Genomic DNA, 27,370 nt, shown 5'->3' with positions numbered 1-27,370 from the left:
CCCTCTACAAGCACATCTTTACTCAAGCCGACAGAGAAGGAAAAGCCGAGTGTGCCACCCCTGCATCTCTCAAACCTACGGATTTTCCTTATATTGAATTGATATGTCTTCTCTCATTTTGTGTGTTGGAAGAGAAGCACCTCCAAGCAATTCAATCCACATTTATTGGGCACCTACTGTGTGCGTGCCCTGTGTTTTGGAGCTGGAGGTGCAAAGATAAATAAAACACGGGCCCCTCTCCCCCAGGAGCCTAGTCTATGATGTCAGTGAGATGAGAAAACAAATGCTCTGGTCAGGATATAATGTGAAACTTTTTGTAACGGAAGCATCCAGTGCTTTGGGAGAGCTGAAGCATTTTCTTTCCAGAGTGAAGGTAAGGCTTATCAGTTCAGTGAAACGAGAGCTCCCATCTTGTCTGACTCATTGTTTGGCTAACGTGATCGCTCCACACCCCAATGAGAAGAGAGAGGGTGGTGCGGAGCACAGGACGGAGGAAGGGCAGGAGACCTTTTCCAGCGTGTTAGGATGCGGAAACGGGCACTTCATTTCCTAGCAAAAGCCCTGGACATATGTCTAAAGCACTGTGGAAGCAGAGAGGAGGAGACGGCTGACTCTGCCTAGAATATTCAAAGGAGACTTCATGGAGGAGAGGTCTGGTTTTGACCCGAAAGATGGCCAGAAGTCTGTTAGACTGACAAGAGGATGCGTGCTCCAGGCCAAGGGGCTTGCGGAGGAGGAAATACTTAGGGTCAAGAGAAGGGAGAGAGTTAGGCGTGGCCTGGCGTGGTTAGGGTTGCAGGGCGGTGGGTGCCTGGGGATGAGGCTGGAGCGGTGGGAAAGCTTGGGAGGCCTTCGGTACTGATTGAGGACTTGACCGCTAGGAAGCAGATTAAAGGCAGAGAACCGTGTTAATGCCCAGCACAAAAGCGCTCTGTGAGCTGGGAAAAATGAGAAGCTTGGTGAGGTTAGAGCACAGTAAGCAAACTTTCTCTGTGAAGGGCCAGATAGTACTTAAACATTTTAGGTATGTGGGTTGCAACTACTCAACTCCACCACCACTGTGGATAATATGTAAACGCGTGGGTGTGGCTGGGTGCCAATAAAACTTTATGAACACTCAGATTTGAGTTTCATATCATTTTCATGTGTCACAAAATACTGTTCTTCTCCTGATGTTTTTCAACCATTAAAAAACGTCAAAACCAGAGCTTCCCTGGTGGCGCAGTGGTTGAGAATCTGCCTGCCAATGCAGGGGACACGGGTTCGAGCCCTGGTCTGGGAAGATCCCACATGCCGCGGAGCAACTAGGCCCGTGAGCCACAACTACTGAGCCTGCGCGTCTGGAGCCTGTGCTCCGCAACAAGAGAGGCCGCGATAATGAGAGGCCCGCGCACCGCGATGAAGAGTGGCCTCTGCTCGCTGCAACTAGAGAAAGCCCTCCCACAGAAACGAAGACCCAACACAGCCATAAATAAATAAAATTAAAATAAAAAATGTCAAAACCATTCTTTTCTCAGGGGCAGTACAAAATCAGGCTGCAGGCCATCTTTGGTCCCTGGGCTATGGTTTGCCAACCTGGCTGGGAGAAGGTAACAGTTAAGGGAGTTAGGAAGAAGCCTGGGACACATTGTGAGTTTAAACTTAATCCTGTGGCCAATAGGGAACCACTGGAGGTCTTCAGTGCAGGGACCATGCACAAGTGGCCTGCTGGGCCACCTAAGAGGGTGTCCTACAAAACCTAAGAATGGGTCTAAATGGAGGGGAAGAGAGTGATTTGACTCAAGAAAATAAATTATTGCAAGCACTCTTTAAAAACTTTAGCAAAATTCATTTGCATACAGAGTGCTAATTAAACTTTTTTGCTTTTTCATTAAAACAGTCCACACCCTCTGTTGGCCCTGGTTTGTGTTGTTCTAAGTACTTGAAAACAACAAATGGCATTTTCTTAATTATTCTAAGAATTTTTATTAACACAAGTTGCCTTTGCCTGTACAGTCCAGTTTACTGAGGTTTTGTCCTATGTGGGCTTTATCCCATCAGCATGACTCAGAGTGGGAAGGTCTAATGTTCTGCCTCTTGGCAGGGAAGGTACAATTATACTCAGCAGTGGGCTGGTAAAAGTTTAACAACCTGCTCTGCAAAAAATGTCTGTGTACCTACATACGTAAGTTTATTTTCATTTAATCCTATAAAGGATGTATAGCACCCAATTTGTAAGTAATAACAAATTATACAATACTGTTTATTATAAATTCCATAAAGCTCATTTTCACAGAACACTTCTGTTGATTTTTGCCCAACTCTTGTATTCATAGCCAATCAGTGTTTGCAATTCAACCATGACTTGACAAAATAAGACTACAAATAAATGCTTGATTATTATCCACTTCGGCAGAGAAGTTCCTCATGTCATTGACAAATGAGTGTAGTTCCAACATGAATGCTGGTTAACATTTTTATGTTAATGAGTAAGACAAAAGTGAAGCCATGAAGATGCCTGCTGTAACTTCACTCATCTGTCAGTGACATGAGTGCCCTCTTTGCTGAATCATATGACAGTTTGCAAATACTGGAAGAATATTACCTCCAATATTTTCACTACTCACAATGTAAAGGCTACAGACATGACACACTTTTAAGTTTAATCTCCATTTTTTTTTTTTTTTGGGCAAGGTGATGCCACTGAAAGGTGTAAATAAAGGGAGTGACAATTGTGCTCATTCCTCTCTGCAGAACCCCCTATTTCTTTTTTTGTTTGTTTGTTTGTTTTGTTTTTTCCCTGTGCTGTACAGTATGTTCTGATTTAGAACCCCCTATTTCTGAGCTTTGAAATCTGCATTTTTAACATTTTCTTGATCCCTTTATTAAGCTTAGACAATCAACAAAACAATAAATAAAGTCTTGATTTTTTACATTTGCCAGTTGCGCTGGTGTAAATACTCCCACTGTGGACGATTTCAAGCCGCCAGAACGTAGAGTTAGGAAAAGATGTGTAGCAGCACACCATTATAGTGGTATTTCTGCCGTACAGATACAATCTACAGTTTGCAAAACTCTGGAAATTTAGCGGTCAGCTCTCTGGAGTCAGCGTGAGCTGCCTCCAGTGCAGTACATTATAGCTCGTTCATCTAGAACTGACTTTTGCAGTTCAGTGATCAGAATATCTCTGATAGAAAGAGCTTTGTTCAAACAAACAAACAAAATGAACAAACCTCAAGTATTAATATCTTACTATGAAGTTAGCTATGAATAAATCAGTTTGTCATCTAAATCTACCAGCTTAACAAAATGACAACATTCTCGGAAATTAGCCCTCAATGTCATCTACAACATTCTTATTCTTGGGCTTCCCTGGTGGCGCAGTGGTTAAGAATCCGCCTGCCAATGCAGGGGACGCTAGTTCGAGCCCTGGTCTGGGAAGATCCCACGTGCCACAGAGCAACTAAGCCTGCGCACCACAACTACTGAGCCTGCGCTCTAGAGCCCGCAAGCTACAACTACTGAGCCCAAGAGCCACAACTACTGAAGCCTGCATGCCTAGAGTCCGTGCTCCGCAACAAGAGAAGCCACGGCAATGAGAAGCCCGTGCACCGCAACGAAGAGTAGCCCCCGCTCGCTGCAACTAGAGAAAGCCCGCACGCAGCAACGAAGACCCAACGCGGCCAAAAATAAATAAATTAATTAAAAATAAATAAATAAATTCAAAAAAAATAAAAAATAAAACATGCTTACTCTCAAGTGTCTAGGACCAATGATTAGATTTTCTCAGTAGGAATATGGCCCTTGTAGCAATTCCCTCTTGTGACCAAACAAACATAAAACGTGAATCATGGAATGATGAGATGCCTGCACAGGGAAGAAGTCTTCAAAATTAGCTAGTCCAGCTGCTTTCATTTTACAAATGAGCTGAGTCCAGGGAGGTTAATTAACTTATTCAAAGTCACAGAGAAGCAAAGGTGACATCAAAACCAAAGTTTTCATTGGTAAAATACTTCCTGCATGCTAATTTTTTCCCCCTAGAGTACTAAGGTGAGAACACTGTGCTAAGTGTATTTAAACTTCTCTCACTTTGGGGATAAATTGGTCCCTTCAGCAACACTGAGGGTGAATCTTGTTAAGCATGGAAATGAAACTTCTGATTATGCTTACATGTTCACATCACTGGCGTGTTTCTTCTTGTTGTTTTTCTATTTAATTACACTGTTTACCATAGTTCTTTTAAGACACAGATCTCTCCATTCCAAGAGTAATCATTTACAAATTAATAGCAAGTGAACTGGATAAGTCTTGTGTTAAGCCAGCCAGCCCTCAAGCAAATTTCAGAGTTAAGAACATATTTTAAAACTTGATTTGAGAGTGAAAAATCTCAGGTTCTTGAGAACTACTGGGGGCAGAAAATTCCTTTGGAAAATGGGCTGTTGGCCAATCTCAATGGGCTGCTGAAAATCTCATTTTTGAGAAGAGGATTTCTTTCCTCTTTCCTAGAAATGACAAGTCTGCAACACGATGTTACTTTTCTTTTCTTTTTTTAAAATAATACAAGTCTACAACCTCTTATCTCAAACCCCTGAGGCCAGATGTGTATAGAATTCAGAATTTTTCAGATTCTAAAGAGTTAATACAGCACATACACTAGATATTTTGAGTCACCCCCAGTGGGGTCTGGGGCAATACTCCATAAGCAAGCACATTTATAGTTTGCACTAAAACATAAATATTCATATGAAGTGGGATAAGCAAGACTGTAAATAGTCACATGTCAATTCATTTCAGATCATTTTACCACCAAAACAGTTTTTTTTTTCAACTTTAGATTTTTCAGAGCTATTTAGATTTTAAAGTTCTAGGTAAGGGGGTATAGACCTATAATGGTTTTCCCATCATGTTCTTCTTTTCTTCATGAATCCAAAAAAAAAAAAAAAGTGTGTGTTTATAATGTTTTCTTGATCCACATTCAACTTTCATTTTATTATTATTTGTTGGAAACTACTCATTCTCATTATATTAATCTCAGAGACCCATTAGCTACGTTTTATTCTGATCTTGCTTTAATTCTAGGCTTTTGTGCTACGCAAGGGTTTTTGAGATTCTCAGTGATGGCTGGAGGAATAAATTGCTTTGGTGTTCTATCACAGACGTTCTCTTTGCAGTGGACTTGGTGATGACTTGCTTTCCACTAACCTTTGCATCTACTTGTATAATGCAATGCAGCTTTGCAATTTTATTTTTGTGGCTACTAAGGTTTCTGTAAAATTACTATTAAACTACAAAAAAAAAAAAAAGACAGTAACTGCACATAAAGAGAATAAAGAAGAACACGAAGCTTAACTTGGTCCTTGTAGAAGAAGTCTGGATCAGTCTGGTTAATGCTGTACTAGATGTCAAGGAAAAACACTACTTTCTCTTCTTAAATCCTTAAATCCATAGCCTGATAGATACTAGTCCTCTAAAAATCAAGCTTGAAAACTTACCCAAGATAAGAACAACAAAACTGTAGCTAGAAAACTACCTAGGAGGGAACAGAATTTGCCTGGTGCAGGAAAGCGTGCATTAATATAAGTATTATCTATAGGACTTGAATTGTAGAAAGTTGCAAATAGAGGAAACCACCAAAGACATCGAAAGGGTGAAAAAACATAAAGGGAAGATAGAAGCAGAGATGCTTCAGTTTTAACAACGGTAACTTATTGCCTAGTGCAGTTATAAAAGCTATCCACTGATACAGTTATTTCAGAAAGCGAAATTTCATATGCAATGTTACTAAAATACCAAAGGCCATACATAATGTCTGACCCATGCTGCCACCTCATATAGCAAATTCTTACAAGGGAGCTTATAAAAGATTGACTGGTCCACTGTCCTTCAGTGTCAGGAGACTGCTTTGTCTCACATGTTGAATTTCCAACGTCTCTCACACTTCCTCCTTTTCAGATGCACAAAAGGTTTTTGTAAAGTTTCTCTTGGTTTTATTGCTGGCAGCTACAGAAACCATGCCACATGCCTGGTGTAGAGTTATGGGGTGTGATTTTATTGGACCAGTGTCTTCAGAACTTCTGGACTTAAAAAAAAATTTTTATTATATTTGATTTACAATGTTGTGTTAGTTTCTGCTGTACAGCAAAGTGAATCAGTTATACATATACATATATCCACTCTGTTTTAGAATATTTTCCCACATAGGTCATTACAGAGTATTGAGAAGAGTTCCCTGTGCTCCACAGTAGGTCCTTGTTAGTTATCTATTTTCTATAGAGTAGTGTGTTTATGTTAACCCCAGTCTCCCAATTTATCCCTCCCCCCCTTCCCCCCTGGCAAGCTGGATTTTTAAAAATAATTATGAGAGTTTCCTTAAGAGCCATTCAATGAAAATCTGTTTTAACTCAAACTCTTTACTGGGCCAGTTATATATGAACTTTGCCCTCTCGTGGTGCACGTTCTCCTGGTTCTCTCACACACTCCCTGGGTCCCCTCCACTTCCTACAGGAGTACCATTTCAGCGTATTCTTATCTGCCCAGAGTGGATCCTGGCCTAGTACCCTGAAACTGTTTCCAACCAACCGAGAACGACCGAGGATTTTAGGAAAAAAGCATAGGAAACACGGCTGGGACTCTGACCAGGGGTCCTGTTAAGCCCTCGGAAGCGCTCCGACTTGGATATGAACCCCACTGGGCCACTCAGTTACTCTCGGGAGAATCGTTTGCCTTCCTTCTATGTAAAATACATAACCATCTCTTTACTTGCCTCACGAGGTCGTGAGGATTGGATGGCACAAAAGCACTCACTCTATGGTCATTTCTCGTGGCTGTCACCGAATCCCAAGCTGGCGGGCGGGTGCTGCCGGGCGGGGCGCGGGAGGCATCTGCCAGGCGGCGCGCATGGTCCTGCAGGGGGCGAGCTCCTCACACCTTCTCCCGCGCCCGGACGGGCATTCCCGGCGGTTTATGGGGGACACCAAGAAGGGTTCCACGACCGGGGGTGGGGCGGGGACGAGACGAGGGGACGGTGGCTCGGCCCGGGAGGTGTAGGCACACCCTGCGCGCGCGCTCGCGGACCCGGGGTGGGATGAGTGACGGGAAGCTCGGACGCGGCTCCGTCTGACCCGCCGGCCCCGCGGGGCGCGCCCTGGAACCCCGGCGCGCGGCGGGGACCCGAAGGCCGAGACAATGCGGCGCGCGGCGGCGGCGGGCGAGCGGCTCGGCGAGCCGGAGCGCGCGCCGCCTTCCTTCCTGCAGGCTCAGCTTCCCGGCGGCTGCGGCGGCGGCGAGCGCGCGGATTGGCGGCCCGGCCCTCCGCGCCGCCCCGCCCCGCGCCCGGCCGGCCACCGCCCCCGGCCCGGACCCGCCCCTCTCCGCGGGAGGCGCTCGGGGCCCGCGGCTGGGTGGCGGGTAGTTCCCGCCGGCTGTGCGCGTCCGCCTCGGGGCTCGCTCGGGAGGACAGGCGGCGGCGGAGCCCTCGGCGCGGCAGGCGGACGGGCCGGGCCCGAGCTGCGCGGGGCTGCGCGCGCGGCCCCTGCTCCCGCCGCCGGGCCCCGCGGGCGGCAGACCCGCGCCCTGCGGCGGCTCGTGCGGCGGCTCGTGCGGCTCCCGCGGCGGCGGCCCGCGCCGCGGCGATTCCCTTTGTCCGCCGGCCGGGCGAGCTGCGGGCGCGGCGAGGGCGGCGGCGTCGGCGTCCGAGCGGCCGGTCGGAGCCCTCGCGGCGGCTGAGGCGGCGGCTCCCCCGCGGCCGGCCGCCCGCGCTCTGAGGCGATGCCGGACCAGATCTCCGTGTCGGAATTCGTGGCCGAGACCCATGAGGACTACAAGGCGCCCACGGCCTCGAGCTTCACCACGCGCACGGCGCAGTGCCGGAACACGGTGGCGGCCATCGAGGAGGTGAGCGGCGCCGGCGGGCCTCGCCGGGCGGGCGGCTCCGGCCGCAGGTAGCGCCGCGCCCCGCTAGCCCGCCCCCGCCCCGGGCCCGGCTCCCGCATCCCGGGAAAAGTTTCTTTTCCTCGGGATCCGGACGCGGCTGGGCGAACCCTGCCCGAAACAAGCCCTTTGTTCCGTGGAGGTGGCTCGGAGGAGACGGCTGCCGGCTGCCTACCTTGGGCCTTTTTAAGACCCCCCCCCTCATCCCCTCGCGGGGCCCCGGGCCGGGCGGTACCCCCCGCCCCCGCCGTTCCCCACCTCCCCGCGCCGCCAACTTTGGCCCGTGGCCCCCCAGAGTCCCCCTCTCAGCGCGTGGAGTGCCCCTGTCCCCAGCCTGCCCGGCGCGGTGCCCGTGTGCCCGTGTGCCCGGGACCCGCTCTGCACGACTCTTGGGTCGGTCCGGGGGACCCCGGCTGCCCAGGAAAGGTGTGCACACCTTAGCCAGGAAGGCCTGACCCGCGCAGCGCCGCGCGGCGCCCGGGGAGGAGTGGGCGAGCCGGGCTTCCGATCCAAGGGCCTTTGCTGACCCCCGGGGACGTGTGTCTTACCTGCTCGCAGCCCTGGACGCCTCCCTTCCCCATCAGCCTGGAAAAGGCCTGCTTTTAGTCAAGGTGCAGAGTCATCGTCTAGTGCTAACTAGTAAGCCCTGCACATCCTGCGGAGAGAGCGCTTAGGACCGGCAAGCTTAGGTGACAGTCAGAGCCGCCTGGGACCGAAGGGCAGAGTTCGTGAGTCCAGGGCCACCGCCGCCTGGGGTTTGGGGCAGCTACTCACCTCTCTGCCCTCATTTTCCTTACCTATCGAACGAGACTAGCAATGCATCCGGATTTTCCAGGTGGTTATGAGGGTCAGAGACACTGTGTCAAGTTCTTGGCTCATAATAGGGAACTGGTTTACCAGCCACACGTGTGCCAGTGTCGAATAGATGATTAAATTCCTCTTGGCCAGAAAGTCAAGTTACGTTCTTAAAATGGGTATGGTAGGTATTTTAGAAGGAGCTGACTGGGCTAGAGTGAGTGAGGGGAGGTCACCAGAGAGCTTTAAATTAAGCGATGGCATTCAGGTTTTTGCCCACTTGAACAAAGCAGCTGCTGTTAGGAATTGCTCGAGGGGAAAAAAAATCCAGAATGTTTTCCCTTAATGGAAATTTTTTTCTTTGTAGACATAAACAGTCAATAATAGGCTAAATCAAAAGTAGCAGATTCAACATTCTGAGTGTTTTAAGTATAGTAGAGGGCTTTCTCCCCTCCTTCCTTCCTCCCACCCCCCCCCTTTTTTGTGTGTAGAGGAGAGCTGAGTGTAAACCTTTTGTAGTGAGCTCTGTGATCCCACATCACTTAATTCTACCTGTATTAGCAAGGCTTCAAGATGATGCCTTCAAATGAGGCAGATGGGGATGAACATAGTAAGTTTTTTCAGAAGTGCTGGTTGAAAAGCAAGAAGAATATTTTCACGGTGTTTTGAAAATACACCATTAACAATGTTTATGGAATGATTGCAGCCCAGGAGGTAGCTGAATATCTTTTAAGGGAAGGAAGCTTTGTACACAGTGCCTTAAAAAGAGCTTAATTGTGTTTAAAGTTCTGTTTCTTTTCCCTACTGAAGTTTGTCACTTAAATATTATTAACACTGGCAGATGCTGGAAAGCTAGGCAAATAGGAGTTGCTATTAAAATTGGCATATCCTTTCCTGATTAGTTTTAGTTTGCAGTGTGTAATTCCAAAGCTCTTTTTGTATGCTGTGCAGGAGATTACCCTAGAGCTCAGTTACTGAGCAGATTAAAGAGAGACTGGATTTGGCCATGTTACTAAACTGCAGGCTTGCTCCATGTTGCCATCTAAGAACAAGAATTGGTTAAAGTCTCAAAAATGAAAAAAAACAAATCATTACAGGTCTGTCTCACTTTAAGCAAATTCAGTATACATACTAAGGTAATGGTACATGTGAGCTTACATTTATGAGAGAACTAAATTTGAAACAGTTACTTAACCAGTGATGCCCTCATGTTTTGATTTTAAACAAGCATCTGCTCTTCATACTGAAATGAGACATGTGAGTTGGTATTGTGACAAATAAATTTAAATATAAATAAATTTAAAATGTGCAAGTCCTCGGTCCTGTGTTTAAACAAACGTGTCATGGAATTAGTAAACTAATTTTAAACTGGTTAATGTTTGTGAACCTATTATTTCCAAGATAAGTTATGTCTGCTAAAAGTCATCCTACAACTGAAGTGTAAGTTTTTTTGATATGTACCCTTGTAGCTGGGCTATGGGTAGCTAATGGATTCCCACCCTGTACTACGAACCTCACATCTGTTGTATTTATTCCTCATCCCTGCTTTACACATAGGAGATGGAGGCTTAGAGAGGTTAATTTGCTCAAGGTTATAGAGCTAGTAAGTTGAAGAGCTGGAGTTTGAACTTGGTTTCTTGCTGTTTTCAAAATGATGCTGCTTTCTGTTACTTTTAATAATGCTGACTTCTCTAAATTACTCCTTTGTCAGATGGACCTGGGTTCAAGTTCAGACTCCACCACTGGCCACTTGTGTGAACTTGGATGAGATACCTAATGTTTTCTCATTTTCCTTGGCTTTAAAGTCTGGATCACAATACCTGTCTACTTCAGAGGGTTGTGAGGGTTTAATGAGATAATACACAGCACAATACCTGGTAGACAACCGGTTTACTAAATGCTAACTGCTTTAATAGATTACTTGATAGTTAATCCGTAGAACCTGATCAGGGTGTTTGGCCCCAAGGTGGGACTTACATGGGTGGGTTGGTGTGGCCTGGGGGAGAGTAAGGGAAAGGAATGGTTGAATGAGTAAGTGAATGGAAAACTACTATGTGTCTGTTCACTGTTGCTTATTTTTTAACTAGTTTGTTGTCTTGGCAGCAGGTCAGCATATAGCTGCGTTTTAAAATTTTCACTTGATGATCACTTTCTCTTGGTGAAGTAATTGTTTTGCACAATTTTAGCAAAGTCTGGTGCTTCCACTGGAATCTGCCCTGTGTTTTTGGAAATAATGGAAAAAAATAAGTAGTTGTGGCTGAATCTGAAAACCCTCCTCTCCCCCCTTTTGGGGGTTTTTATTGCTGTCTCAGTTTCTTTGAGTCTCTGAGCTCTTTGAAATATTCTCAGAATAGGGAAAAGTTGTATAAATATGTGGGATATTCATAGTTAGACCCTCCTTTAGAGCGTCATCCATTCTGTCTTGCTTATTTGGCTTTGTCAGATATGTAGTTTTAAAAATAAATTTGATGTTGACTCGTGAGTATTAAAATTTAATCTACTTCCTTCCGTGCCATAATTCTCCACTCTGTTGTCCTTGGTTGCCTTGGAAATCTCATTGCTGTCACAAGCACAGGGTTCTAACTGCAGGGGTAGAATGAGCATCTGGGCTGCACAAACTCCCAGGGGCCTTGCTGTCCTTGGGGCCAGAAGCCCCTCCCAGCAGTTATTAGTGGGAACCCAGCCTACGGCCTACGTACTTTTTAGGCAAGAGTGTGATTCTGAATCTTAGCCCTTTGTGACTTGTTTGAAAAACAACTCTTCCACATCCCAGACTAACAGATTTTAGATTTATTGTCAGAAGGACATCATCTGCTTGCCCAGTTCCTTCTTATTTTCGGAAATGAGCCTCTGTGGATCAGACAGGGCCACCTTGTTATGCTGTGTTCTGTAATCTGGATATAGGTGTCTGGAAATTTTCGAGTCATTTAAGGAGGGAATGATCTCTTCTTATGTGATCCCCATTCTCCCCCACCCCCCATTCAATTTCTCTCTTTCTTGTGATTAACAGTAAAAGTACTAATGCTGTTCGTGGTGGGTTCCAGGCCCTGTCATTCATTCAGTATGTATTAAGTGCTGCTGTGTGCTAGGTGATGGGAATAGAATTCCCAAGAGGCATGCATTCTGTCTTTGAAGCAACCTGCAGCTTAGTGGGAGAGACAGATATCCTATAAACAAATCAATGCAATAAAACGTGGTGAGGCCGTAACCACAAGACTCTCCAGAATCATGGATGCCTGGGGATGGGAGTGGTCAGGTGTGCCTGGGGCCATGGTTAGGAGGGCCTTGCATGATGATGTGCAATTGAGTCTTGAAGTCAAGGTATTCATCTGTGGCTTACCACATGCTTTAATTACTAAGGTGTCTCAATATAGTCTCTTGTATCTGCCTCCCAGCCTTAGGTAAATATTGATCCACTCCTGAGTTGGTGGCCATCTAGGCCTCTGGTTGGATTTTCATAGCCAATCCACTGAGGGCTGCTCAGGCCACGAATTTGGAATAATCCTTGATTCTTACCCTCCACATGTCCAGGCCCTGATGCCTTTCTTTGTGGAGCACATACATTCTAGACTTGCACTGTCCAATATGGTAGCCTAAAATTAACCGTTCAGTTTCTCAGCTGCCCTAGCCACATTTCAAGTGCTAATAAAGCACATGTGCATTGGACAGTGTAGGTTTAGAACATTTTCCTCATTGCAGAAAGTTCTGTTGGACAATGCTTTTTAGCCGCTTGCAACTCAGAGAACGGTCCACTGACCAGCTACATTGGCATCACCTGGAAGCTTGTTAGAAACGCAGACTGTCAAATCCCACCTTAGACCCGTGGAATCAGAATCTACGGTTTAGTAACATCTCCAGGTGCATTATATGCACATTAACGTTTGAGAAGCACTGTTCTAACCCTGGCGGCACATTAGAATCACTTGCTGGGGGGCTTGTAGAATAGAGATGCCTGGCCCACTCCATGAAATTCGGACCTTAATTAGTTTGGGTGGGGCCTGAAACATTGGCATTTTTTAAAGCCGCTCACTAAATGGGGTTGATAATCACTTCGGTAAAGTAATGTAATGTCAGGGAGTGATAAGTGCTCTGAAGAAAAGTTACACAGAATACAGGAATAGAATGTGACTCTGGAGAGCAGGAAACTGAAATCAGGAAAGGCCTCTCGGAAGAGGTGGCATTAGAGCAGAGCCCAGAAGGCAATGAGGAAGTAGCCAGGGGAGAGCAGCACGTGAAAAGGCCCTAAGATGTGCATGGCTCAGGCCCTGTTGGAGGAGAGAAGTGGGCGTGGGAGAGGGTGAGGGACAGGCAGGGCCAGATCACAGGAGGCCTTGTGGGTCTTGGGAGGGAATTGGATTTTGTTCTAACATGGTGGGAAGCCATTGGAGGGCTTGATCTGATTCACATTTTAAACCTTTCCCAGTGGTTGCTCCAGAGAGAATAGATGGGCAGCTCATGAGAGAAAAGAGGGGGACCAGTTGGGGCTGGTGGTCATCCAGGCAAGAACGTCGTGGCCTAGGTGGTAGCAGTGGGGGTGACGAGAGGTCCGATGGAGACCCTCTGTGCTGTCTGTGCTGGGGGGCGAGGGGGACAGAGCAGGGCTCCCGTCCCAGCGAAGGCAGAGGCCAGGCTCGGTTCACTCGGGCACTTGAAGAACGGGCCTCCTGGTGTCCCTGCAGCAAAGCTGACGCTCTGGAGCTACTTAGTGTTGGTATCAAGGCCGGCTGTGTGCTGCTCAGCAGGACTGGCTGTAGAACTTGTGTTGGGGCCACTGCTGGATATTCATTTTGTTTTCTGCAGACACTGATAAGCGAAGGGAGAGATTAAGCAGAGTTGTGCAGACAGGGCCGGTGGGGTATGTCTGCTTCTCTCCTCTGCTGTTTGTAGGCAGATGATAGCAGGTGACACTTTCTTAGCTGTGTCAGATGCCTGGGATACTGTCCCCATTCAGCTCCCTAAACACTCCTCTTTCCCACTACAAAGAGGTGGTGAATTCACCTAGTCCTACCACAATAGGAAACTGCCTTCTTTGCCTATACTTTCTGTGTCATGTGGCCTTCAAGTGGTTGCCAGGGCCCTTCCAGATACTTTTGTACCATTATCGTTTTATCATGTGGATGATGTGGAATAAATGGACTGTCAACCAGAGCTGGAATGCTTGGGCTGTATTTTTTTTTTTTTTTAATAAATAAACTTATTTATTTATTTATTTTTGGCTGTGTTGGGTCTTTGTTTCTGAGCGAGGGCTTTCTCTAGTTGTGGCAAGCGGGGGCCACTCTTCATCGCGGTGCGCGGGCCTCTCACTGTCACGGCCTCTCGTAGCGGAGCACAGGCTCCAGACGCGCAGGCTCAGTAGTTGTGGCTCACGGGCCTAGTTGCTCCGTGGCATGTGGGATCTTCCCAGACCAGGGCTCGAACCCGTGTCCCCTGCATTGGCAGGCAGATTCTCAACCACTGCGCCACCAGGGAAGCCCTTGGGCTGTATTTTTATTTGTATTTGGTTGTGTTGGGTTTCTTGATTCATAAATGTGTATGGGCATCTACCAGTATTTTGTTACCGCCGGGGGCCAGTGATGGAAAAGTGAGCGGAACTAGCTCCTTCCCCATAAAGCACTTATTTTCTCATCTTTTGTGTGCAGTTAGTGTTTATCCTTTTAGCCCTTTTTTTTTTTTGTGCCATGGACCCCTCTGGTACTCTGGTGAAGATGGTGGACCTCTTTTCAGAAAGATGTTTTAATGCATTGAATAAAATACATAGGATCTCGAAGGGAACCAAGTATATTGAAATACAGTTAGAAAAATATTTGAAAAATCTGTGTCATACTAATATATGTTTCTTTACTAAAGCATTAAATATCAAGATTTGGTTTTGGGTCTAACAAATATTTTAATTTTGAGGTACTGATGAATGTAAGCAATATTGGGAGCTGTTTCCAACAACTCTAAAGCTATATAAGTATATCTTTTGTTGGAGTCGCAGGTACTGCTAATACTACCACGGTGTGTTGCTTACATTCATAATTGAGGGAAACGCTAAATTTCATTTGGGGGCTCATGAAATCCAGATGTAATTCTTTTTTTCCGATCCAAGTTTATGGACCCCCCTGAATTCAGGCTAAGAATTCCAGGCTTGTTGGTAAGATTACTTTAGTTAATTGTATTTTGGAGTGAGTGAGTGAGTGACTCTGAAACAATGCTCCTTAAACAGGCTTCGTAATTATACCGTCATTGTCATGAATTGGTTCTTAGAGTTGAGCAGAGAGGGGTGACACCCCAAGCCAATGTTATAGTTATCCAGTAGTAAAGGTGCTTAGAGGAACTAGGGGTGGAGGGTAGAGCTGTCAGTTGTGGTTTGACAGCCATGGTGCTCTCTGCATTTTTTCAAGGTCAGGGCTTGGCAGTTTCTCTTGTGGTCCTGGTTTAGTTCATACCTTTATGCATGCCTTGGCATTCAGCAAAACTGTGAATTGCATCTGCTGAGTCCTGTAGTTCGGACCCTGAGCTGGGCCGCCAATTCTCCTATTTTTACTTCTCTTGTTTTTCTGGTTTGTCATATGCTGTCCTTGACTCTGTAGGGCAAGCTTGGGTGTGAAGTGATAGATTTACAGGTACCTTCCGCCCAGAGTTCTAAGGCAGACTTTGAGTTCTGCCGTGTTTTCGGTGAGGTCACGTGTTTGAAACGATGCTGTTGTTGCATGAGTGTGTTTGGGGTGTCTGCAGCACGACTGAAGTGTTACTCTCAGTCCCTGTTGTTGTTTGTCTCTTGCCTTTTCTTTTAGCACTTACTGGGCGCTTACTGTGTGCCAGGCATGCTTTAAGTTCTTTACACGTATTAACTCTTAACTTGCTTGATGATTACAAAAACCCTGTAAGGCCCAGAGAACCTGAGCCACTTTACCAGGATCACAGAGCTAGGAAGTGGCAGAGCCAGGATTCAAACTCAAGCGTTTTGACACGAGAGTCTGCTCCTGTAGCCGCCAACTGCCTCTGTAGAGCCTGGACCGGAAAAGGCCCTCCATATTGACGGCTCTGTGACCAGCACGACCTCTCTCTTGCTGTCTGGCACTATGATGCATCTACTGCATTTCCTGAGTGGATGCTTCTGGAGAACCCTTGCTGCCACTGTTTCCTCTCTGCCTCCTCTATCCGTGTTGCTGCAGAAATGGTTCCTCGTTACTCTCTTCACTGCTCTGCTGACATGCCCAGCCCTGCAGAGCCGAGTGGCCCCGGGCATTGCTCACACCCTGGCAGGAGGCCTGCCCTACTAACGGGATTATTAATGACATCATCTCTCCACTCGGTGCTGAAGATGGCTTTGTCAGTGTGATTTTATACACAGATGCTCACAGTAAAGTCGGCTGGCTGGTGAAGACGGTTCCCTCTAATTGTGAATCCCCTTGGCGTCTAGGATTCTAGCCAGGTGATCCGGGTTTGGGGGCCTCTTTCCCTAGTTTCCCAGAAGAAATCTTAATAGAGGTTTTGTTTTTATTTTTAACACCAATGGCTGACATTTCTTTGAGCCCTAGTTCTGGGTTAAGGGCTGTGCTGTGTTTTAAATTGCTTGTTTGGATTGCTGAATCCTTTCCCCTATCCTATCTGCTGTAGATCCTGTTATCTCTCTTTTATAGTTGAAGAAACCGAGGCTCAGGCAAGTTCCATGACTGCAGGTAGCCAGCCCGCCCCACAATTAGCGGTTGATAGAACCAGGAGTCCCAGCCAAGCTGAGATTAGCCTGTGTGCTTAGGGGTGTTCCTCCTGCTGGCCCTTTAATGCCTCACCTGACGGTCTCCTGCTGGGATCTCTATTGCTGGTGAAGTTCCCTCTTTAGGTGTTTCTCTGGGCTTCTTTAGTGCAGGTTGATAGTTGTCGACCTAGGTCATCAGACTCTAACCCCTGGGGAGGTACTTAGCATCAGAGGTGTTTATTAAGTGGCCTTAACTGCTTTGGAGTGAGTTAGAAAGGTACATCTGCCTCCCCTCCCTCCCCCTCAGAGCTGAGAGACTGAGGACACCGTCACAGCTGCTTGTAGAGGACTCCAGAGCCACGTAGCCAGGGATCAGGTCCATGCACTGTTCCCTCTGTGTCAGCAGATCTGTGTTTGGAGAGGCGATCACTGAAGGGGGAATCACAGATGTGGCTTGTCTAGGCAGTCTCGGTGAGGTGTTGGCACCCTGCTGCCAGTTAGGGAACTTTGGGGAGATTCTGAGAGGAAGGGACATGTTAAGTCTTTGTACTGTATTTATTCCTCTGATAGCCCTGACCTGTTAGCTAACCAGGTGCTGGGCCTTGGGCAGCTGATTTCACTGGTCCAGGCTCAGTGGCCTCACTTGTAAAGTGGAGGGTAGATGAGACATTTCCTAACATTCTGTGTCTGCAACACAGTTCACCTGCCTCATGCCACTCTTTACTTTTTCTGACCACCTCCTCCACTTTCTGTTGGCCATTCGTATTCATACTTTTCAAGAGACTAGAGGTGAAAATAACCCTTTCCCTCTCTACTCCCCCATTAAAGATTCCTTCCCCCAAAATACCACTGGAGTCGATATGGTGGTTGGCCCATGAGCTGGAATTTCATTGGGTGCATTGCTAGTTTAAGTTTGGGACAAATGGGGCTTTGTAGTGTGCTACCCGTCTCACCTTGAACTGTCTTTCCAGGTGCATGCCTTGGTCTCTTTTTTTTTTTTTGATTTATTTATTTATGGCTGTGTTGGGTCTTCGTTTCTGTGCGAGGGCTTTCTCTAGTCGCGGCAAGTGGGGGCCACTCTTCATCGCGGTGCGCGGGCCTCTCACTATCATGGCCTCTCTTGTTGCGGAGCACAGGCTCCAGACGCGCAGGCTCAGTAATTGTGGCTCACGGGCCTAGTTGCTCCGTGGCATGTGGGATCTTCCCAGACCAGGGCTCGAACCCGTGTCCCCTGCATTGGCAGGCAGATTCTCAACCACTGCGCCACCAGGGAAGCCCGCCTTGGTCTCTTGATTACAGCTCTGTTGTGCTTTGCTTCTCTGGTGAAAAGAAGATTGTGTTAATGATCACAGGGTTTTGCCATCATTAAATAATTTGGACTGTTGAATTTTAAGTAAATACTGATTTTCTGACATCAGGGTTCCAAGAGCTTTTCCCTAGGCTTAGGGGGAGCCAGTATTTCATCACTGGAAGACGTGCTGTTATGAAGCCCTGTGTTGGTTGTGTTAATATGGTGGCATGGGAAGAGCACTAGCCAAGGGGTTAGAAGAGTCGATTCCAGTTCTGATGTGTCTCCACCTTGCTATGTGACCTTGAGCAAGTCCCTGCCCTGGATGTATGGTCTCTTAAATGAGGTGTTTGGACTAGTTGATCTCAGACTACTCTCTCCAGCCTGAAAATCTCATGGTTCTTTGTATCACATATATTCAGTTTGAAAAGACACTAGAATAAATGGTGGGAATAAAAATCAGCAATGAATGGCTAGTTTTTAGTCCTGAAAAAAAGTATAGGTTATGAATTAAGTTGATTAAAAAAAAAAAACCTCTCTGTGGCTTCCTCAGGCGCTTATTTTTGTTGTTGCTTTTTTAAAAAATTGAGATACAATTCACATACCATAAAATCTACCATTTTAAAGTGTCTAATTCGTGATTTTTTTTTTAGTATATTCACAGAATTTTTCAGCCATCACCTGTATCCAATTTCAGAACTTTTTTTTTTCCAGAACATTTTTTAAAATTAATTAATTTATTTTTTGGCTGCGTTGGGTCTTCGTTGCTACACGCGGGCTTTCTCTAGTTGCGGCAAGCGGGGGCTACTCTTCGTTGCAGTGCGCGGGCTTCTCATTGCAGTGGCTTCTCTTGTTGCGGAGCACGGGCTCTAGGCGCGCCGGCTTCAGTAGTTGTGGCACGCGGGCTCAGTAGTGGTGGCTCACCGGCTCTAGAGCGCAGTCTCAGTAGTTGTGACGCACGGGCTTAGTTGCTCCGCGGCATGTGGGATCTTCCCGGACCAGGGCTCGAACCCGTGTCCCGTGCATTGGCAGGCAGATTCTTAACCACTGCGCCACCAGGGAAGTCCCCAATTCCAGAACATTTTCATCACCCTAAAAGAAAATCCCATACCCATTAGCAGTCACTCCCCATTTCCCTCTCCCTCAATCCCTGATAACCACTAATCGACTTTCCTCCTCTATAGATTTGCCTATTCTGGACATTTCGTGTAATGGAATTCATGTAATGGAATCATACAATTTGTGGCCTTGTGTGTCTGGCTTCTTTCACTTAGCATCATGTTTTCAAGGCTCATCCAAGCTGTGGTATGATTCTGTACTTCACTCCCTTTTTTTCTGGCTGAATAATATTCCATTGTATGTATATATGACATTTTGTTTATCCATTCATCAGCTGATAGACATCTGGGTTGTTTCCAGATGTTTTTGTCTATTATGTTTATGTCTATTATGTCTGGGTTGTTTTTGTCTATTATGAGTAATGCTGCTGTGATTATTCTTGTACAATTTTTTGGGTGGACATATGTTTTCAGTTCTCTTGGGTATATATCTAGGCGTGGGATTGCTGGGGCATATGGTAACTCTGTGTTTAACTTTTTGAGGAACTGTTAGAATGTCGTCTAAAGAAGCTGCACCACTTTACATTCCCAGCAGCAGCAGCAGTGTATAGGGTGCCATTTTCTTCACATCCTTTTCAGCACTTGTTACTGTCTTTTTGATTGTAGCCATCCTAGTGGATGTGCAGTGATCTCTCCTGGATTGACTTGCATTTCCCTGATTGATGACTAGTGGTGTTGAGCATTGTTTCATGTGCCTGTGGCCATTTGTATATCTTCTTTGGAGAAATACCTATTTAAATCCTTTGCCCATTTTAGAATTGGATTATTTGGTTTTTTTTACTGTTAAATTGTAAGAGCTCTTTATATATTCTAGAAACTAGACTCTTAACAAATACATGATTTGCAGATATTTTCTCCCATTTTCACCCACTTGATGGTGTCCTTTGAAGCACAGAAGTTTTTAATTTGATGAAGTCCGGAATATCTGTTTTTCCTTTGGTTGCTTGTGCTTTTGTTGTCATACCTAAGAAACTGTTACCTAATATAAGGGCACAAAGATACACACCTACATATTCTTCTCAGAGTTTTAAAGTTTTAGCCCTTACATTGAAGTTCTTGATCCATTTTGAGTTTGTTTTGTGAGGTAGGTAGGGATATGATATGAGGTAGGATTCCAACTTTATTCTTTTGCATGTGAATATCTAATTGTCCCAACACCATTTGTTGAAAAGAATATTCCTTCCCCATTGAATACGTTTGACTCCCTTTTCGAAAATCAGTTGAAGTTTGTTGTATGGGTTTATTTCTGCACTCTCAATTTTAGTCCACTGATTTTATCCTTATGCTAGGCTTATGGTAAGTTTTCAAATCAGGAAGTGGGAGTCCTCCAACTTTGTTTTCTTTTCCAAAATTGTTTTGGCCATTCAGGGTCCCTGTTACCATGTGAATTTCAGGATCAACTTGTCAATTACTGCAAAAAAAAAAAAAAAAAGCCAGCTGGGATTTTGATGGGGATTGCTTTGAATCTGTAGATTAATTTGGGGACTGTGGACATCTTAATATCATCCACTCTATGACGGCAGGATGTTTTTCTGCTTACTAAGTCTTTAGTTTCTTTTAATGATATTTTGTAGTTTTCAGTGTACAAGTTTTGTTAAATTTATTCCTTAGTATTTTCTTCTTTTTTTTCTTTTCCATTATGGTTTATTACAGGATATTGACTATAGTTTTCCCTGTGCTATACAGTAGGACCTTATTGTTTATCCATTCTATATATAATAGCTTGCATCTGCTAATCCCAAGTATTTTATTCTTCTTGATGCTGTTGTAAATGGAACTGTTTTCTTAATTTCATTTCTGGATTATTCATTGCTACGGTATAGAAATACAATTAATTTTTGTATATTGATCTTATATCCCGCAATCCTGGTGAACTTGTTTATTAGCTCTAATGGGGTGTGTGTGTATGTATGTATTAGGATTTTCTGTATACAAGATCATGTCATCTTCAAATAGAGGTAGTTTTACTTCTTCCTTAACAGTCTGGATACTTCTTATTTCTTTTCATTGCCTCATTGCTGGATCAGTTCTTGATCATCTTTAAATGCCAATGGGTTGCACAGACTTGGGGTGCAATAAATTTAATTTGTTTTGTTTGTTCTCATTTGGGCTCTGAATATACTGAGAAAATTGGAGCACTTGGGGGCTTGGTCTCTGGTTGCAAAGTCCGTTAGTGGAAATGTCACCTGCATTGGTAACTGGGTTGCAGACATTTGCCTCATCCGGCCAAGGTGTACGGTAGGTACACCTGGCACCTGGGAGGTTTCCAGTCCAGGGCCAGGCCTTGTCTGTCTCTGCAACAGCAAACTCAGAACAACACATTGTTTTTTCCGGTTAGCAGCTTTTTGGTTGCCTCTTTCTGTAAGCATCACCTTGATTTGTTCACTGTGGAGACCCGCTGGCTTCTTGACAAAAGGTAATTGTTGAAATTCCTGGTTTTCTTCTCACCTTGTAAATTCTCTTGTTGGTTTTTCTTTTGCGGCAAATAGAAATGAGGTGTGTTTACTACTCGGGCTGTTGGGCTGTCAGAACCTGTAGCTTTTGTTTGCCTTGGTTGTAGCTTGCCAGCCGCAGGCTTCTCATTCGGAAGAGGTACCAGCAGGGGTGGAGCACAGTGGAAATCGTGAGGTAGGCAGGCGGCTCTGCACCTTTTTCATCTCCCTTCCCTTCCCTCCTCCACGCTCCTGTTTCTTTTCCTTGGGGACGGGGTTGCTGTCTAGGCAGTGTCCAAAGCTTAAAATTCTCATCTCCCCTCTTTTTTCCCCTGCATTCTCTTACCTTCACTCCCTTGGTGTATTTTCAGACCCTCGGGGCCCTGTACTTTCTTTTCAAAGAGGAGATTCCAGCCAGAGGGGACTCAGGAGGGAAGCTTTACTTTGGGATTTCGGGCTGAGGCCTTCCTTCCCGGTAAGCTGCTGCTTTGGTGATGACATTTAAAGTTGGCCTCCTTTCCTACCACACTGCCTCCCCTCAGTTTTCCAGAACTGGGTTTATTGTTCTTTTAAAAATGATTTATTGTCTTCTGTAACAGTGTGGAAGGAGCTTAATTTTTGAAGTGCACAGCTTTCTTCTTTATGGTCAGAGCAAAGTAAAGGAGGTTTGATTGATCTTATGACAAAATTGCTTTAGTCATAGCTAATGTGAAATCTCTTTAGGGCTTTGGTTTTATTTGCCCTTTTAATTTATGAACCTCCTTGGATCCCTAAGCGTCTGTGCACAAAGCCAGTGAGGCCTGATGTATCAGATTCAGGGCTTTATTCCTGCCCCTGATAAACCATGAGCTGGTATAGGGTTCTGACAGTTGGTTAGATTTTGGTTTGAATTAGGGAGTAGCAGTGTCAGCTGATGTGTGTTTCAGAAATTTGTTACTGTTTTTCCAAAGAAAAATGTACTGTTAGGTTGGGTGGTTAAAGCCGCTGGTAGGCATGGTGGTAGGCATGTGTTAGAACTTGGTGGTAAACAGAAAAAAAACCCTGTGTAAGTAGCTGCTCTAAAGCCCATCTTGTTTCTCTGTAGGTCATGGTCATCCTCGGGGTTCTGGAAAAGACCATGTAGTGAAATAGAAATAGCAGGGACCAGCGCTCAAAAGCTGAGCACAGTGAAAGGGAGGAAAAGAGAAAATTGGACTCAGAAGTGTGGAGCTGCCCCTGCTCTAGGCGTCGCCGAGGGTCTTCACGCAGCAGCCGGTTTAAGAAGAGTTCGAATCAGTACTCTGCTGTGTCGGGCAGGGAAGCACGTAATCCATTGAGGAGAGTTTGCATGAAAATAGGTTTTGAGTTTCGCCGTGTAATTTTGATTACTGTTAGTTCACTGAGAAAATTAAATTATGTGGAACAACTCTTTCCTTTGGTGTTGACCCAAATGAGGCATTTAGGGCATCTTTCTGGATGGGATTTGGGCTCTGGCAGAATGATGTGGAAATCTCTTTCAGGGACACGTAGACTTAAGTGAGGACAACCCTTGGCTCTTGGATGTCTGCTGTTAAGGAGCGCGAGGCTTAGTGGCTGGCTTCAGGGTATCGTGGCATTTCCTTTTTGGGGTGAGGGAGCCTCAAAATCCAAAGTTACGCCTGCGTGCAGTTCGCTTTCCTGTCGGACCCGCACGCCAGACTGAGCATGCTTCAGATTACGTGTTGCTTCTCTTTGAATCCTCAGAGCCCGACATGGTTCCCAGCACCCAGTTCTCAGAAAATGTCTGTTGAATGTTGAAGGCCCAGGTAATCTTTCTGTTTCTGTGATTTTATATCTTAAAACGCTTGCTGTATGTTTAGAAGTAAATTCGTTTTGATTTGAAAAATCAAGGTTGTCATGTTATCCTTTGAAACAAGAAAATCTCTTTAAGAATTACCAAAATCTCCACTCTGTAAAGCGCCCTAATATCTAGTTTCTTCATTGAAAAATACATTATGTCTTTTTTATTCTGTAAAGGCTTCCCTGGCATTCCCCAGTCCATCAGAACCACTTTCTTCTCTGAATTCTTAAAGCAGTTACTCGAAAGCAGTTTTTGGTCCATCTGTCCATCCATTGATCCGTGGATTGGTTGATCCATCCGTGGATCGATGCATCCATCTGTCCGTCCATCCATCCGTCCGTCCGTCCATCCACCCATCATTGGGACAGACCTGGGCTGTCTGATGCTTGGAATAAAGCGTGCCGCAGCTGTGCAGTGCGGTGGTCTGCAACAGCTCCAGGTCCTCCCTGGTGCCGGGGGTGGCCCTGGCTCCCTCCCCAGTGCCTGCTTGCTTCTGTAGAGCAGGGGTCTCGTCAGGGAGCAGGACAAAGGAGGGTGTAGCTTGACTGAGGTGGGTAAGTTGAAACAGTGCAAGTTGGGTTCAGGGCCCTCCCGAGTTGTCCCTGTTTGGTCAGGGCAGAGGTTGGCAAAGTACAGTCCATCCTGTTTTTGTATGCCAAAAAACAAAAACAAAAAACAAAGTAAACTAAAATAAAGGTGGTATTTGCGGTTTAAAAAGAGTTATGAAGAAAAAAACCCCCAAATCTGAAGAATATACAACAGAGACTGTGTGTATATGGCCTGCAAAGCCTAAAATATTTACTGTCGGGCCCTTTATGGAAAAAGTGTTCCTACCCCTAGGGGAGAAGATAGGGTGTGACTATAGAGAGTCTGTCTGGGCTGAATGGACAGAATGTTTGGGGGTGTAGAGCCTTCAAGTTGCTTAGAATAGTGGTCCACAGATCACACAAGCCCCTGCCTTAAACATCCCTGCTTGCTGTGAGGACCAGGTACCTTGCTACCTGTAGCCTTTTCTGCCCAAGGTTGTAGGGCAATACCTAAGGCTTTTGAGTAGGGGAGTGAAATGAGCTGAAGCTGGGTTTAAGGCAGACTGACCTGGCATGGCGGGGAGGGGGGACAGAGGTGAGAGGGTCAGAGGGGAGAAGGACCCAGAGCAGGGAGCCCAGTAGTGAAGCATCGGCCACTGCCCAGGGAAGCAGTCCCTGTGGCCTGGATTAGGGCTTTGGGAATACAAAGGAAGGTACATCGCAAGGTAGTCAAGTGGGAGCTACTCATTTGTCAGCCCTCTTCTGGTTTTGGCCACCTCCTACGGTTGGTTGGTTTGTGGTCGGTTGGTTCAGGCTTTAATTCCTTCCTTCATTAAACATGTAGAGCACTTGGCTCTGTACCAGGCCCTGGACTTCAGAGCTCCTGCCTCAGAGGTGCTCATGAGTGGGAGGGAAGGAGAAACAGTGACTCCACCAGGGAGGGGGTGGGGGAAAGCATCAGGGACGAGCAGCAGAGGAGCTCCTTGACGGCAGGGTTGTTTGGTGTGTGCTTGCTTGAGAGGGTGCCTCACCCCCAGTGCCTGGCCGGTAGTAGGGCCTCGGAGGGTGAATGTTTGATCTTTGGCAGCTGGCCACACATGCAGAGAATGATAATGCTGTGAGCATTATACTAAAGTATTAAAAATATAATCTTGTCTCTACCCTTAAGGAACCTACCATTTAAAAATAAAAGACCAGCCACTAATTAATTTATTCAGTATTTATTTTATAGGAAGCATATTATATACCTGCGTGCACACATGCATAGTAATCGCTCAGATGTGTATGAAGTGGGCAGGGTCATCTCTCTTAGGCCATGCAGGACTCAGCACACGTATGCCTGCCACCCCGCTTGAGCTTTTTTCCTCTAAATGCCTTTCGCCTTCTTTCTTGATCTGAGAATGTCCGTTTATGACTTCGAAGGCACCTTCTCGCCTGCCTGCTGCGTGGCTTCAGCGTCGAGGGCAGGGGGCAGGGTAAGCAGCGCTCACGTTGTCCTGCTCTGAACTCTGGCCTCCGCCAGAAGATCTTCCTTGGCCGCCACAGGAGGATCACTCTCCCCTTCTCCTTTCCCTCTTCAGACTGGCCTCTTGGCCCCAGGGACGAATCTGCGTCGGAGGGAGGACTCAGGGAGCCTGGAGAAAAACAAAGAAACCTGCTGCCCAGCCCACTGCAATGTCAGCCACCTAGAAACCTGCTCTTCCCTTGTCTGACATCACCGGCCTGGCCTTTCCGGAGGCCGCCTCGCTCAGCTCACCCCAGGGGCGAAAATTGCCTGGTGGTCTGGAGACAGATTGCAGGCGGGCCCTCTTGGTCAGGGAGCCGGCCCCTTCTCCTGCCTGGCCCAGGGGAGGGATCGATACACACCTCGGAGGCCTGCAGGGTGGGCTGGGACAGGGCGACTGTCGGCGGAGCCCAGCGTGGGCGGTAGGGGACGGTGGGGAGAGGTGGTGTGCAAGCCGAGGCAGGGTGCTCACTTCTGCTCCCTGGTGAGAGAGTCAGGTGCTGGGGACTCCAGATGGCAGAGGCCTTCCTCCCCCTGTGGACCTGTGATCCCACCCATTTAGCTTCTGGGTTCTTCTCCAGCCCTCCTGTGCCTGAGGAGTTTCCACTTACCACTAGTAGCCTCCATTAGCTGCATCTCTTGCAATTTTAGGGCACCTGGCCTGTGCTGCAGCCTTCAGCCCTTCGTTATGGGGGCACTCAGAAGGGGGCCTGGTGTTCTGCAGCCTGTGTCCAGCGGTACCCGACCCCCAGGCCCTCCCGCAGGAGCGGTCAGGGATGACTGTCCTGGAGCAAGTGCACATTCCCACCGTGGACCTGCTTCCTGCCTTTGTGTTCTCGTTTCCTGAAACCAAACTCCACACTCCCGAGAGCAGGAGCTCTTTTTAAAATAATATGCTCGTATTTTTATTTAAACTTGACTGTTTTCAAAACACTGGGCCGGACAGGTTTTATACACTGAGCTGAGGAAACAGCCTCCCAGACGTTTCATGGCTTCGCAAAAGAAGATAGGCAGTGGACTTCCCTAGTGGCGCAGTGATTAAGAATCCGCCTGCCAATGCAGGGGACACGGGTTCGAGCCCTGGTCCGGGAAGATCCCAAATGCCGCGGAGCAACTAAGCCCGTGCGCCACAGCTACTGAGCCTGTGCTCTAGAGCCCGTGAGCCTCAACTACTGAGCCCACGTGCCACAACTACTGAAGCCGGCGCGCCTAGAACCCGTGCTCCGCAACAAGAGAAGCCACCGCAATGAGAAGCCCACGCACCGCAACGAAGAGTAGCCCCCGCTCGCCGCAACTAGAGAAAGCCTGTGCGCAGCAACTAACTAACTAAATAAATAAAATTGCCGTCTTTCAAACCACTAAAAAAAAAAAAGTTTAAAAAAGAAGAAGATAGGTAGTCAGAGGTAGCCCTGAAGACTTGAACCAGGATCTTACAGCTCTTGTCAGTGAGGGATCTTTCTGTTTCCCAGAGCATCAGAGTACGTGGGAGCTGCTCAATAATCATTTTATCGAGTTAAAAAAATGTGTGGGTATAGTATTTATGCACAGATTCTTTATGCTTAGAAGCTTCTTTGTTTAGTCTCTCTACTTTAAAAGAGATTCAAAATGTTGTACATGCATTGTTTGCTATGAGTTACTGTCTTTAGAAATGACTAGAGAGGACAGATAATTTAGAAATATTTGCACCTTACGTCAGAAGAGAGTTAATAGTACCTGTTACTATTAATACTAGTGGTATTAGCTGTTCTGGGAAAAGGTACTATTTATTCATAATAACCAGATAATAGCAGCAAGATTGGAGAGGAAAGCCCAGATAACAGTGAGTGTAGGTGTAATTATAATTTAAATGCCATGGTTGGGGGGGGGGGGGATCTTTAAATATAAGGTTTTAAGAGCTGGGTTGTAGTGTAAGGCATAAGTCCTGTCTTGTCTGTAATAGGAGGTGCTCTTTGGCCCTGTAACCTTGGAGAAGTCATCAATCTTGAATTATTTATCTTTGGAATGAAGTATCTTTTGAGAGAAGCATATCTTCCTTCAGTGTTAAAAATGTTTCTATCATGTGTCATAGTGAGTATTCTAGTTACATCGCATATTTCTTTTTTTATATCCTGCCCACTCACTTGGTTATCCTTGAGAAGAGAGAGGGATTTTAGGTGGTAGCTAAGTGGTACCCAGTCTCTGGATCTATAACCATATTCCACATTTTTACAATTTTCTCAATCCTTTTGGTTGCTGTTTTGATATTTGATTTCAGATCTCTTTCTTTGGGAAGGTCGATTGGGTGGCTGCAGCAGA

The 27,370-nt window shown here is 46.3% G+C and overlaps 1 protein-coding gene and 2 long non-coding RNA genes across 9 annotated transcripts in view; 1 reads left to right on the top strand and 2 right to left on the bottom strand.

Annotated features, from left to right (window-relative positions):
* LOC132376587 (uncharacterized) overlaps positions 1-8,901 on the bottom strand; it is an 82,584-nt gene extending 73,683 nt beyond the window's left edge. For both annotated transcript variants that reach the window (XR_009506360.1, XR_009506359.1), the window contains exon 1: positions 8,457-8,901. This is a non-coding gene — a long non-coding RNA (uncharacterized LOC132376587). The remainder of the gene's footprint in view (positions 1-8,456) is intronic.
* ASAP2 (ArfGAP with SH3 domain, ankyrin repeat and PH domain 2) overlaps positions 7,670-27,370 on the top strand; it is a 161,070-nt gene continuing 141,369 nt past the window's right edge. For all 6 annotated transcript variants that reach the window (XM_059942262.1, XM_059942261.1, XM_059942259.1 and 3 more), the window contains exon 1: positions 7,670-7,872. In XM_059942262.1, coding sequence (XP_059798245.1) covers positions 7,747-7,872 — 126 coding nt within the window. In that variant the 5' untranslated portion in view covers positions 7,670-7,746. The remainder of the gene's footprint in view (positions 7,873-27,370) is intronic.
* LOC132377119 (uncharacterized) lies at positions 24,776-25,889 on the bottom strand. Its single transcript, XR_009506536.1, has 2 exons — positions 25,687-25,889; positions 24,776-25,205 (listed from the first exon to the last, which is right to left on the bottom strand). It is a non-coding gene; the product is annotated as an uncharacterized LOC132377119 (long non-coding RNA).

The sequence above is a fragment of the Balaenoptera ricei genome, chromosome 13 (assembly GCF_028023285.1).
Source record: "Balaenoptera ricei isolate mBalRic1 chromosome 13, mBalRic1.hap2, whole genome shotgun sequence".
NCBI classification, from domain to species: Eukaryota; Metazoa; Chordata; class Mammalia; order Artiodactyla; family Balaenopteridae; genus Balaenoptera; species Balaenoptera ricei.
Note: the sequence above shows the minus strand (reverse complement) of the source record. Positions and strands in the feature narration are given on the sequence as shown.